The following is a 14,413-nucleotide window of genomic DNA, read 5'->3' as shown; positions in this document are numbered from 1 at the left end:
TTAGTTGATTTTGCAGGTATTTGAGATGGAGTATTTTCCCTTTTCCTCCATCCAGGTGAAAACTCGTCTTTTCATTCTCCTTCAGTCCTTCTGGCTCGTGTGGTCGACGAGTCACATCAGTTGCAACTCAGCATCTCAGACAGGAAGTAAAGGAACTCCATTTCAAATTTAATGGCTTTGAGCCTGCCACAACATTGTGAGTCACAGCACACTGTAATGACATGCCATACACTGTTTTTCCTCAAAAAATGAACCAAATCACCACAAGTTAAAAGACAAAAATTAGTCACAAGGATCATCCGAAGTGCAAATCTGGAGCAAATTTTCAAGATCAGAATCAGTTGAGGATTTAAAGCCAACGTCAGCAGTGACATGATGGGAATATAAAGGATTAAAGAAGTTCCTCTTACTTTAGTCCCTATCTCTCAGGCTACCTTTTTTAATATGGACTCTTTGAATTAAAGAGTTGCTGCTGTGAAGACTCATTCTGACAGATTCAGCACGTGGAAGCTCGCCGCCGACATGTGCGGCTCAAAATAGAGACGGCGGGGAAACGGGAGCAGAGAAAAATCGAGGCGTGTGTGTGTGTGTGTGTGTGTGTGTGTGTGTGTGTGTGTGTGTGTGTGTGTGTGTGAGAGAGAGACTCGCCTGCAGTGGTCTGACTGAGCATGCATGAACACGCAGACGTGCACGGCTCCATCCTAACGTGCATGCCCGTGGATGAGTGTTGCAGCCGGAGGCCGCGGTGACTCTTTAGTGGAGCAACATGGGCGAATAAAGAGGCGGAATGAGGAAGAGCGGAGCAGGGCGACCAGACGTCTCACCGTAGCTTTTACCATACGTCACACATCCATCCTCAGATCAACGATCAGGATCGCAAACCCGAACACTCATTTCTCAATCTGATGGCCAAAAAAACTGTGGGACACATTATTTCACACAAAATATAATTTAGAGGTTATTGCTTTGTACGTATGTATACACACACACACACACACACACACACACACAGATCTGTAATAAATTATGTTAAAATGTTCTGTGGTCATGCTCTGCAAATACAAACTGACAACCAATCATGATGGAAGTCACAAAAATGCATTCATTATAGAGCAACTTCCTCCTACTAACAGGGTGAAGTCACTTCAGTAATAATAGAATAATATGTCAAGACAAGACTCCATTCTCCAAATACTATAGAAAGCTGTTAATGAATATTAATGTAAGGAATTCAATATGTTGTAACCAGCAGGAAATAATGGAAAAAGTGTTTAAACAGAACCGAAATGTCATAAAAATTCATCAGAAACTGCAGAGAGCTCGGTGTACCATCATCCTGGCCAGCCGATGTGAGGTTTTACGGCGGTGCAGCGCAGCTGTGTGCCGGCTGTAATTCCTCCCACAGGGCGTGGGCACAATAAAAACCACCGACACCTGCACCACGCAGCAGCAGCACCACGAAACGACAGAAAGGAGCCATTCATTCAGCACCGGGCCGGCTGACGTCAGGGGGCGACGGAGGGAAATCTGCCTCTCCCAAACGCTCCTTCTACACCCGCCGCTCATGTTTCTGACCTGCTGCACCGTCGTTTCTCTTATATAGTCACACTTCACTTCTTCCAAACACTTTCCAGCCTTTTGTTGCTCCCGTCCCAACTTCTCTGGGACGATTTCCAAGTATCAAACTTAAAATGTGTTCATATTGAACATGAACTGATAAAATATCTCAATTTTGAAATTTGTTTTAATTCACTTCTGGGAATAAAATACAAACTGGGGAAATTTACAGTATATTGATCCAGTTTTTATTCACATAGCATCCCAAATGTTTCATATAAATCCTCTGGCGAATGTTTGATACCAAGCAGAATTTTCCAGATGCAATAAGGACACAGGAGTTAGAACTCCAGTTTAATCTCAGTCAAATGTTTAAAAGATGAAGAAAATGACTGAATGTGGACTCAAACCTGAGGTAATGAAAGCTCCTGAGTGGCTTAGAAAAGGATTTCCATCATCTGCATGGAGAGCTGATGCAGAATGCTCATAGAATTTACAGCTTGAGATAAGAAAAATGGTGAGAAACACACTGAATTCATCAAACTTGTATTAAACTTGTGGCGATTAAAGTAGCGATGAGGTGAAGGTCCGGTGAGCTGATCTGCTGCCGACGTCATGTCAGCATGAATGAGACGCTCCTCATAAATCGCTCTGAATTATATCATCTGAGCCGTTATGAAGACGGAGATGTGAGTAAGAATGATTAACAAGTACCGTGTGTGTGTGTGTGTGTGTGTGTGTGTGTGTGTGTGTGTGTGTGTGTGTGTGTTTGGTTAAGCCTGCAGATTAACTGAAGTAAAGCCTTCCTTCACTCACTCGCTCCCTCCTACAAGGTCAGTAGGCAAAGCGGTCAATCTGAAGACCGTCTTACACACGCGCGTGTGCAAACACACAAATACAAACACAAAATGCTAATATTGATACAGGCTAATGCTAGGTTTTTATAATGGGTTTTTTGATAAATTTCTCAGTGTTCACATCCTAAATGAACAGAAAAATTTGTCCTCCAGGTGCAGTTCAGAAACTGAGGCGGAAATATACAACATTTTGATTCTCAGTTGGAAACATTGTTTACAGCCGATCTGCATGGAATTGCCTCTTTCCTTAAACTTACAGCTGCCGGTATATTTTCTCGTTTCTTCGAATGTCTGCATTTGACAAATGGAACTGTTTACTGTTTTTGCTCATTTTTTATTTATTTCTGATTTGAAATATAATTGTGAATTGATGGTGATCTGCAGAGTCTTTTGGTGACATGTTTACTGTTACGGTGAGCCGTCCAGAGCAGCGTGAAGCCAGCATCACTTCCTGTCCCCCGGGCTCGGAGCTGAGTCCGGCTCCGTCTCTGTGGCGGATCCTGTGGATCCCTCCAGGAGTCTGAATTCACTCTGCCAGCTGGACAAAAGGAGCAGGAAGCAGCTCGGCGAAACGAGGAGAAAACCGCTTTCTTCTGTGTCAGGCAGCGGAGAACACAGAGACGCTTCCTGACAACACCGAACTGCTATGGACTCAGACTCACTGGATTCATCATCACACAAACTTTGTTTGTTCAGGGTGGATTTTTTGTTTTTTTACACTAATTGTGTTGGATAAGAACTGTCCCACTGATTGATGAGTGGATGAAGAAGAAGGAATTCAATTCTCTCCAGATTGAGGTGTTCCCTCTCTGAGTGGCTTCTGGTTTTCCAGAAGTTACTCTCTCCATCACTGTTTGTCATAAAGTAAGACAAGGTTTGTCAGGTCAAGATGGTCTTTCTTGACATTCTGTTGTACGACACCGTACAGCTTCTGGAACCAGGTTGCGGCGTTTACGTGTGGACAGACTAAGAATCCGATCACAACCAGGCACTCAGGTCCATGTGAAGACGCCTACTGAGACTTCAGAGCACAGAAATGTGATGCAGGGGTTAACGCCGTGTCAGAGAGCAGCGGAGATAACGAAGGCCAGACGGTCTGAAAAATGAGCCCTGACGTGTCCGACGCCTGGGATTAACAGATCGTAATGGCATCCAGCTGGAGCTGCTGTTTATCACTGCAGCCGACCGTGGCCGATCAAACAAGCCGTCCGTGTGACAGATGAGCCTCCGAAAGACTTGAGACGACTCAGGAATGTTGAGTCATCGGAAATTAGCAGGAAATACCAAAAACTGTCAAAGAAAAAAGGGTTAAATCAAGTGTTTTGGAAAGTCATGTCACTGACCAACAACTAGTCGACTTGTATCAAAGTCCTGAAACTCAGAATCCCGAACAGGGAATGAGTAAATTTCATTTGTCAGCTTTAGAGTTTCTTTAAGTCAACTTTCAAATCAATTCAGTTTTCTTTGCAGCACCCTGTCAAATGAGCAATTTAAATGTTCTAACCAGGAATGGCGGATGTTCCAAATGATCACAAATTACTGTTGAAAACTTTACCCCAAACTGGGAATTCAGATTTCAACAGGATTTTCAGGAGAGCACTCAGAATTCCCAGTTCCCAAGACATCTGGAATGCACTCATCTTCTTCAGCTGCTGATATAATTGCAGTGAACTGTGTGAACCACGTAGCTCACTACCATATTTCTCTCTGAGTGACTGATCGAGCTCTCGGCTCATATTCCCCGTCTGTCTGCTGCAGGACTGCAGCGGGACCGGACCGAGGCCAGCCAGGCTTTCACACTGCACCATAGTGCCAAGCACATCAGAGCTGCAGCCAAGCTCCAGCTGGCTGCTCCTCAAACCAAAACAAGGGCGCCTCTGTATCCAACACTGGAAATCCCCCCCAGGACATCAGAGAAATGTAAACCATCAGCGGGGAGAGCCAGGCTTTTTACTTTTTATTCATAATGAAACATTTAAAGTCCCGTCTGGTAAATCCAGCATCGACTCCACCCTGAGTCCAGTCAGAAAAAGGTTATTCTCACTATTGAACACAAAAGACAGTGCACTCGCTGCAGCTAGCTAACGAGCTGCAGGCTAACGAGCTGCAGGCTAACGAGCCGCAGGCTAACGAGCTGCATGCTAACGAGCTCTTATCTAGATCACAAGTTGCTAGCTAACATTCTGCTAGCCAACACACGACCGCCCACTTTCTACCATATATGGTCAATGCAAAGTACCTCCTGAATATTCCTCCTGCTGACCCATGGACTTTTATGATCAATCATGTCAGAGAAAACACAGAAATTTTAACGGAGAGTCAAACAGAAGTGCTTGTGGGGTATAAGGAGGTAGGAAAATGACATTTGGTGGAGACAGTGGAATCACTAATAAAAAAAAAAAAAACTGAGTGAAACTATAGTTACCAATATTTCTTTAAGTGTATTGCAACATATTGCGAAATATAGAAATAATTTCCAATTTCAGTATATTGTGGTATACTGAAAATGAAAATATTAAACCTCATATATGGGGAATATATTGCTAAATATACTGAATTATATTTTATAACATACTGCAATATATTTCTGTTTCATAAGGGTAGCAGGCTGATCGCCGGGCAACATGACATTTTATCAAAATAAAGAGAAGGAAAAGACATTGTCAGGTAGCACTATTAATACAACTTGAGCAACAGGTAATGTAGAGAATATAACCAAAGCATTTATTCAAGCAGAAAGCTGATACATAAACACAGTGCTGCAGTAGGGAAACACTTTCAAATGGGGAAGCTACTTTGGCCGGACCCCGGCACGTTGTGTCCTGTTACCTGCTCTCCGCAATAGAGCGTCCGGAGCACATGGAGAACATCAAGTGGCCCAATCCTGACCAACACTGAGCTGCAGACTAACAAATCGGTGAAGTCACTTTACACACTGCACCTTTAAAAGCTCAGAGAGTTTCCAACCTTGAATGTGTTGTTTGAAATAAGTGTGGTTTGTGTTGTGTGTCGGAGGCTTTATAGTGAACCATCCTCTATGTCATCTTCGCCCGGAGCATTTTCAGCTTCCTGTTCGGTAAACAGTGTGAACCAGAGAGGAGATCCACAGGCTGGCAGATCCTCTCACGGCCCCTCCTGCCCCCTCTTACCTCCACCACCCCCACTGTCTCTTCGTTTGTTGGCTCGCAGCCTCGTAAAGCCCAGGCTCATCCAAATTTCACACACACACAACGAAAGAGGCTAAAAGGGGACAGACTCCGTCTTTATCTAATCTTAAGTCCATTTTTTAATTTTTTTTAAACATCTCGTGTTCATTTGAGTCAAAGAACTGGTTCGACACACTGGATGTGAAGTAAACATATTAAAGACGTGCTTTAAGCAGAAGTCAAGTTTCATGTTTGGGCTTGTTTTTAATAGAGCAAACCTTTCTTGTCGCCCAGTTTTCTCCACACATGCTCTCATATCGACTGTTTTCATGCACGTGTGAGCGCGCTCGTGACTTCATCCGACAGCTACAACCAAAAATCAACATCTAATTACAGCCAACACTTATTGATGAGTGGGAAATCAATTCAGAACTGTTCAGTTCATCAATAGACTCATTTAAATCTTTAAAAGTAAAAAGTATCAGACTGTTAAGGTCTGCAGTGAATACAAATGTTCAAGTAGATGATGGTACTCTATGCTCTGGAAATTGATCTTCCAAGTAACACATTCGTTGATTATTTCGGTGTCTTTTTGTGGTTTTGAGGTTTTGACTGAAGTGCAGCAATCACCAGGCATTAAATAATTATATTAAAAGCCAGTGTTATTTTGATTTGCGTTAAAACACAACTGACTGCCATCTATGTTCTGTGCATTGAGCATCATGATGTCAGAATAACAATGAGTGGACAGAAAACTGTGTAGCTGCAACAACCTACCCCTCAACAGCTAGCTAGCCAACCAACCAACCGTCCAGCCAACCAACAAACTGCTAGCTTCCTATCTATCAAAAAATTCCACCCCTCAACTAAAAACTCGAGTAACAGGTGTAACATTATGCAATAAGTTGCAATAAGGGTGAACATGCTTTTTTTTAAGAATCTTTTAAGGCAAAATAAATAATGTATGGGACTAAAATCGGGGCTAATCTAGTACAACAATGGCATGAGGGGTGTGTGCATTTGTGTGTGTCTCTGTGTGTTGGGTGTGTGCAAAATCAATGATCTCTATAGATTAGGTCTTTTAGCCTCAGGCCGCCCTGAGTGTGGGTCAATACTTCCCATCAGGCACATGTGCATACTGTGGTCAATCCACTGGAAAAACTGAACCATTAAAACACAAAAACAGCAAAAATACCAGCAAGAACACAATTTTCACTAACATGCACACACTGTAACCAATCCCCTGCCCAAAGCAAACCATCAAAACACCAGAAACAGCAAAAATACCAACAACAGCAACTTTAAGTCACATCCACACAAATATTTCCGCAGTCAAACCACGTCTTTTAACAGTCAAATGTTCACATGCCACAAATGTTTTACCTGCTTTCAACCTTATGACCCAAATACCACCGGCAGACACACACACACACACACACACACACACACACAAACACGGAGGTGTTTCCCACTTACCTACAACCATCAGTGTGAACTCAAAGCCTCTTTTCACCGACTTCCGGTACACCTGGTTGGGGAGATTGGCAAAACCCACATAGCCCTCCAGGTTCCTCTGCTGAGAGAAAAACAGACACACACAATTTAACCAAACAGTTCAATATTTGTTCTTTCTCTTCACGGAATGTCTCTAAAAGCTTATTTTTAGGTGTAGCATTGGAAACCACAAAAACACCAAACAATACATAAAGGACAAATTACATTTAGTCGCTGAATTTCCATGGTGTTTGTGAACTTAACATCTTTTAAACACTTGTTGACCCATGAATAGCTAGCTGGCTTGACAAATCTTGCATTTTTTTTTCTTGCTTTTATACTACCATATATAAACAGATAGACGGCTAAACTTGCTTCATTGCCTACAGTTACCTAGCTACACTGAAATCAAGCACGACAGCAGATAAAAAGCTGCTTAGATGTTAAAAAATGATGCCAGCTACATAGCATTCTAGCTAGAAAACTAGCTTTATGTTGAATGAGACACTTTTCTTGACTGATCCCAAGTTAGCTAAGATAATATTCATAGCCAAGTTCTGCTTTATAGAATAGTCCCAACTGAGTGCTCTCTGTCCAAATAATTCTCTCCACTGGTACAACACTCAACATCCAACACCCTCCTTTAATGGTCCAAGATCTATTCTCAATGGTCTCAATCGTCCAAGATCCTCCTTCGATGACCCTAAATCCCCTTTAGATTGGCCCAAGACCCTGCTCCAATGACCCAATCTTGTTATGATACACAATCTTCTCCATCATTAAATAGTTTTCTGATTAGATTGATGATTTCTACATTAAAAACCTACAATAGAGAGATTATACATAAATGATTAAGTACAGCAGAGCTCATTAAACTTTTCTGCACCATGGACCAGTCTTAAACATTAGTTTTCCAAGGAACGGCAGAGCAGTGTATAAAAACGGGGCTTAACAATGCATTGCAAAAAAAATAAATAACGGAGTTCAATGCAGGAAAGACACACTGACGAAAGTGAAGAGTTTTTCACAATGAAACTCAATGCAGACTAACCGAAATTTTAAATTACATTTTCAAAAAAAAACCTTTTCATTCTCCTTTTGTGGCCCAGAACCAAATGATCCGCAGACCGGTACCGGTCCGTGGTTGGGGATCACTGGTGCAGACCACAGGTGTCAAACTACATTCCTCAAGGATCGTCGTCCTGCATGTTTTAGATGTTTCTACGCTGAAGCAGCTTCAATCTCATGTTGTCGTCGTCATCCTCAAGCTTGGAAAAAAGCCCAGTTAGGAGCTCTCATTGCCATCAGCTGTGCTACAACTGGGAGAGACCTAAAACATGCAGGATGTCGGCCCTCGAGGACCCGAGACAATTTCGACAGAAATAGCTGGTTAGCAAGCATGTGAGCTAGTCCATCTTAAATATACAACTACATGGGGCTGGAAATGAGAGAGACTTCAGTGAGTCTTTACATAATTTGAACTAAAACTTAATGGTAACAAATATGAAAAGTGAACAGGTTGATAAACAGTTGAACCTCACACCTCATTCCTAAACTTTTTTACTGTAATGATCGTATCAAACCTCTGAGATCCATAACATGAGTCTTGATCAGACTCATTATCAGAGAGACGCAAACCGAAAGAAAGATAAACAGGAAAAAAGGCAAAGACACCGTACGTGCTGAATGGTCTCCATCAGGTCCATGAGAATGCAGCTGCTCTCTCCTCACCACAGCTCTTCATCTCCCCGTCTCGCCCCTCTGCCTCCCTCTCCCTTATGATAACGGAGCGTCCTCCAATCAGACGGCCCGGACGATGCACGAGGCCTTTCATCGATTCTCAGCCGCTTCCGCTCGGGCGACGGAAGCTTTAAAACCGGCCAAAGACCACCGACTCAAACTCTCAGCATCACTTCTCTCCATCTGCACTCATTCTGATTTTGTGTCATTTTCATTCATTCAAAGAGACGAGAAGAAAATCCATCAGCGTCATCGACGCTTTGATTCACACAGATTCACCGAACGTCAGGAGGAGCCCGGAGCTTTTTCCACCACTTCATCCATCTATCCATCCATCGTCCCACATCAACACTCCGTGTTACACAACTGGTCCAATGTGAAACTCAGGGGCCAGAAAACAAGCCCCAAACAACACGGATCCCCCTACCCCCCACAAACACAAAAAAACATACAAGAATTCAAACTTCAAATTTACAATCACGGGACAGAAAAAAACATACAAAAAGACACCAAACAAATTATACTTTTTTTTTTTTTAAAAGAAAGGAAGAACACATACAAAACCCGAGGAGAAAATGATCAAGACTCAAAATTATTCAATAAAAATAACACAAAACATCTCCTCATCCCGACATCTGCCGCTCCTCATCCCGACATCTGCCGCTCCTCATACCGACATCTGCCCTGTCACATCCTGAAATCTGCTGCATCTCATCCTGAAATGTACTGAGTTATGTTTCTGTAATGTGGAATGGTCCTCAGATGAAGATGAAGTTGCTATTTTTAAACACATTGTGACAAGAGGAAAAAAAAAAAAACAAGCAGCTGAGAGGAAATGAGACGAGAGCCCAAACGTTCTCCACAAATTATAAATCACAAAAAAGAGGGCACAAATGAAATCTCAAAACAACCATAAAGAGACACAAAAAGAACCAATAAAAAGTTTGCCCTATTAAACAGAAACACACTCAACAACCACCAAAACAAGAAATGTTCAATAAAAACAAAAATTCGGAAATCTCCTGAAAGTTCCAAATGAACTGCAGGGAGGTATGAAATGGTTTGTAAGACACTGAATCAAAGCAGAGAGAAAACAACCAGAAAAAAATACACAAAAAGAGACACAAAGCCCATCAGTACGTAAAACTTCTGAAAATAGACAAAAAAGGCAATAAAGATAATTTTAAAAAGTGCTAAATATTTAAAATGGGGCCAAAAGAGAGAGAGAAGTGAAAATGTATTGTTTTTCTTTCAGAGAAGTTTCTCATTTAGAGGGAAGCATTAATGAACATGATGTAGTTTTACTACAAACAAACAACTGTGTACTGGCAAGATGGTGTATACATTGAAAAAAAGATTCAGTTCTGCATAGAGTTTTGCGCAAGAAAGACATGTTGATGAAGGGAAATTTTAATCTGCACTTTCAAAATAGAACTTTTTATTCTGTCTTTGCAGCCAGATACTGGTCCACAGCCTGGTGGTTGAGGGTGCCTGGTGACAACAGTGCATCAAAAACAACTAAATAGGCAAAAAAATAATAATAATAATAAAATTAAAAAACAGCACCCATTCATGAAAAGCAGACTAAAACTCCACAAAAAGACTCAAATTTAGATTTACCTAACCTAAAAAGGAATTAACCACCAATGAACACTCAACACTTAAAGTGGTTAAAGAAACATGTGACATTGGCATGACAATTAAATCATAAAAATTCAAAACAAGAAAAAGCAGGAGAAATAAAATGATGCCCCCCAAAACGTACCATCAAGTCCAGATGCAAAAAAAAAAAAAAAAAAAAAAAAAAAAAATCCCTATTAACCATAAAAGACCTTTATGAACTAGAAGAAAATTACACAAGATATAGCAGGACATGACTAGAACAAATGACAATAAAAAATCAGTTTCAGAATGGTTAAAAAAAAAAACAGGTCTGAAAGACTTTAAAGAGAATCAAATACTGGAATTAAAAAAATACTCAATACAAAAAGAAATGATTATTTAGAGTCAAAGAAAAAGTAGACAAACATAAGAAGAAGATGATTCCCATAAAATTAACCAAGTGCAAGGAATAAAACTACAGTGAGATCGTAGATCATTAAAAACTCTCTCTTTTTTATTTTAAATCTGGGTGACTTTGTGCCCGGGGCCTCATAATCCATCAATACCGGCCCTGCGAGCCTTCAGCCAGACTCCGTTCAAAAACAGCACAATTTAAAGGAGACCCTGAAGGCGCCGTGAATGCACAGCATGAGCGTGCAGTACACAAGAGAAGATGCCGTGATGTGCTGTGAAAACGATGCTATCTAATAACATATTACTAAGTTTAATCAGTTAAAGTATGCCGTATTATTAAATAGACATGGTTCGATCACAAAAAAATGAAAACTATCGTATAGTCATGAATGTGTAGTTAGAAATGTTACAAATATTTGAAAAATGGCGTATTCTGAAGGGAGGCTGGTGTGCAGCCGTCCCGGTCACAAACAGCAGGTCCGCAGCGGGTTTAACTGCGACTTTCACGCACATTTCGAAGAGTTTTCGACGAGATTAGGCAGATTTGGAAGATTCGGAGCAGGGTTTGGAGGAGATTCAGAACTTACGGCGATGCTGGGGAGCTGGGTGTCGGGTCTCTCGATCATCGTGCTGCCGTGCTGTCACCACCCAGCCTGAGACGGACTCTCCGAGGCTCTCACCAAAAACACGGCCGACGTCCGGGACAGAAACACGCAGCTTCTCCCCACAAAACAACCGATGCAGCCGAACAGTACGCACGAAAAAACCTCGCAGAGTACGTCTAGAGCCCAATGAATGAGGTTAGATCACATATGGCCGCTGGAAACGAGAGAGCAGATGGACGAGCGAAGAAAAACCTCGACCGTTTTTCCTCTAGAGGTCCGTTAACGCAACACCCTCACTTCCGGCGGAGACCTTCACAATAAAACACAATCCTCGTCTACAATTGTGTTTCCAAACCGTAATACAAAAATGAATTAATTTCACTGGTGTTGTCGTCAAGACCAAGACAAGACCAAAATCTCAACGAGCTGACACTGAGTCAAGACCAAGACTTTGAAATTGTGGTCTCAAGATCAGAGTTGAGAATCACAACACAAATCATCGCAAAAAATGACACCCAAAGTTCACAAGTTCATCAGAAATACATGTCACCACCTTCTTAACATATTTTTGGGTCCTCTCTTTCCTGTAATCCTGATATCTGTTAATTTTATGAGCGCACAGGGTGCATCACATGCCCTATTTCATAGACAGATGGAGATGATCATAAATCCATTCCAAGTGAAAAGGAAAAAGAAAAAAAAACAATTAAAATATAAAATATATGTTTTTAAGTAGCAGTAGAATCAGCAAATTATTTCATGTTTCTAGCAGAGTACAACGACTTGATATTTTATTTTGAAAGGAACTAATTGTTGTTTCCGGTGTGCTGCTCTGTGTTGACGTCAACTTGATGAGAAAGAAAACGAGAGAGAGAGAGAGAGAGAGAGAGAGAGAGAGAGAGAGAGAGAGAGAGAGAGAGAGAGAGAGAGAGAGAGCGTGAGGCCTTCACGTGCTTCAGGTAAAGATGTGCTGCGTTCAAAGGAGAAGCACAGGGACTCTCTAAAGAGTGACCAGAGTTCACAAATGGCCACTAATACATTTTTAAATTACACAAAACAACAATTGAAAGACTCATTTCTCTGGAAATATCAACAACAACAGCAAAAAACACTCAAACTTACAAAGCAGTTTAACAAACTATCACAACATGATGAATTGTAGCAGAAAAAAGAGACACCCACTACAAAAGACACCCAACAACTCCAAAACAATACTAAAGACACATAATGTGGCATAAAGATCGAATTCACAGACAAAAAAGTGAGAACTCACATCAGGAATGAAAAAAATGATTCCACATCAGAACAAAATACAAATATGAAGTTGTCAAATAACAAAAAGAAGCAAAAATAAAAACACAGAAATGTGAGCAATAAAGTTTGCATTAAGGAAAATTAACTCCTGTCGATAATTGTTTCCCCAAACAAATGTCAGCAGAAAAGCTGATTTCATCCACGAGCCTTCAGAAGATAATCAGTGGTAGACTGTCTCTCTCTAGTGTTCAACAAGGATAACTACAACTGTTACAACTGATACTTTTTAATATAGACATTGTGTGTGTGTGTGTGTGCGTGTGTGTGTGTGTGTGTGCGTGTGTGTATATACACATACATATGTACATATATGTATATATGTATATATATGTATATATATATACATGTATATATATATATATATATATATATATATATATATATATATATATATATATATATATATATATATATATTTTATATATATATATTATATATATATATATATATATATATATATATATATATATATATATATATATATATATATATATATATAAATGATAAAAAATGTAAATAAAACTGTGTTCTCGCCACCCCGGTGGTATTGTGTCTGTCTCCTTCAAGCTGGGGTCCTCTACCAGAGGCCTGGGGGTTTGAGGGTTCTGCACATGATCTTAGCTGTTCCTAGGATTGCGCTCTTTTGAACAGAGCTCTCAGATGTTGTTCCTGGTATCTGCTGGAGCCATCGTCCCTGCGTGGGGGTTACTATCACCACAGCTGTCTTCTGCTGTTTATCCACCACCACTATGTCAGGTTGATTGGCCATCACCTGCTTGTCAGTCTGGATCTGGAAGTCCCGCAGGATCTTGGCTCGATTGTTTTTGACCACCTTTGGAGGTGTCTCCCATCTTGACCCTGGGACCAACAGTCCATACTCAGTACATATGTTCCTGTACACGATGGCCGCTACCTGGTTGTGCCGTTCCATCTATGCCTTGCCTGCAAGCATCTTACACCCTGCTGTGATGTGCTGTACTGTCTCTGGGGCTTCTTTGCACAGCTCCTTAGAGTCCTGTTGATGTTGTCCAGTTTCAAGCACTCCAGTATCCACGTGTGTGGCATTGAGTCATAGGCTTTCTTGTAATCAATCCAGGCAGTGCACAGGTTGGTGCTGCGGGCCTTGGTGGAGGGGGGCTTCTCTGCTTGGGCATGTTTTAACCAAGTTGTGTGTTTACATTTTCTCCCACCATATTTATTTATTAGGTGGTGAATCTTGTCTTTTTCTGTGTCCACTGAGTAATAATAAAGTATGTATTTTTAACTCTCTACATAACTGCCTTAGTTCCCATTTTTGAGCTGTTTTTAACTCACACTTGGTTACAATTTTGGCGTTGTCGGCAGGATGGCTCACAATTAGAGGTGTGTGTAGTTTTATTTAATGTTTGTGGACGTGTTGTACTTGAGGGTTGCACTGTTTGTGGTACTGAGCAAGCAGTTGTGGGGAGCGGAGCATAGTATCGGAAGTTTTTTTTTTCCCCTCTCTTTTCCTCTTTCTTTCTCATTTTTTTTCTATTAGACAAGGCAACATTTGGTGCAGCATGAGACTTGCTGCTGATTCTGGGTGGCTGCTGACTGAATACTTGGGTGGCTGCTGCTGAGTTGCTCCACGACCATGGCAGAGGAGCTGCAGGACCTCAGTGAGCAAGTGCGACAGCTACAGGAGGATAAGAGGCGGCTCCAG

The 14,413-nt window shown here is 41.3% G+C and overlaps 1 protein-coding gene across 4 annotated transcripts in view; it reads right to left on the bottom strand.

Moving 5' to 3' along the window:
- The window catches only part of LOC115391457 (septin-7-like), a 32,950-nt gene extending 21,262 nt beyond the window's left edge, over positions 1–11,688 (bottom strand). For 2 of the 4 annotated variants that reach the window (XM_030095725.1, XM_030095727.1), the window contains exons 1-2: positions 11,398–11,688; positions 7,037–7,136 (exon numbers count right to left, since the gene is read on the bottom strand). In XM_030095725.1, coding sequence (XP_029951585.1) covers positions 7,037–7,136; positions 11,398–11,436 — 139 coding nt within the window. In that variant the 5' untranslated portion in view covers positions 11,437–11,688. The remainder of the gene's footprint in view (positions 1–7,036; positions 7,137–11,397) is intronic. The other 2 variants (XM_030095726.1, XM_030095728.1) reach the window with 1 other exon arrangement.
- Between the last annotated feature and the right edge of the window lie 2,725 nt (positions 11,689–14,413).

Source organism: Salarias fasciatus, chromosome 7 (assembly GCF_902148845.1).
Source record: "Salarias fasciatus chromosome 7, fSalaFa1.1, whole genome shotgun sequence".
NCBI lineage: Eukaryota > Metazoa > Chordata > Actinopteri > Blenniiformes > Blenniidae > Salarias > Salarias fasciatus.
The sequence above is the reverse complement of the archived record's forward strand: the minus strand, read 5'-3'. Positions and strand labels throughout refer to the sequence as shown.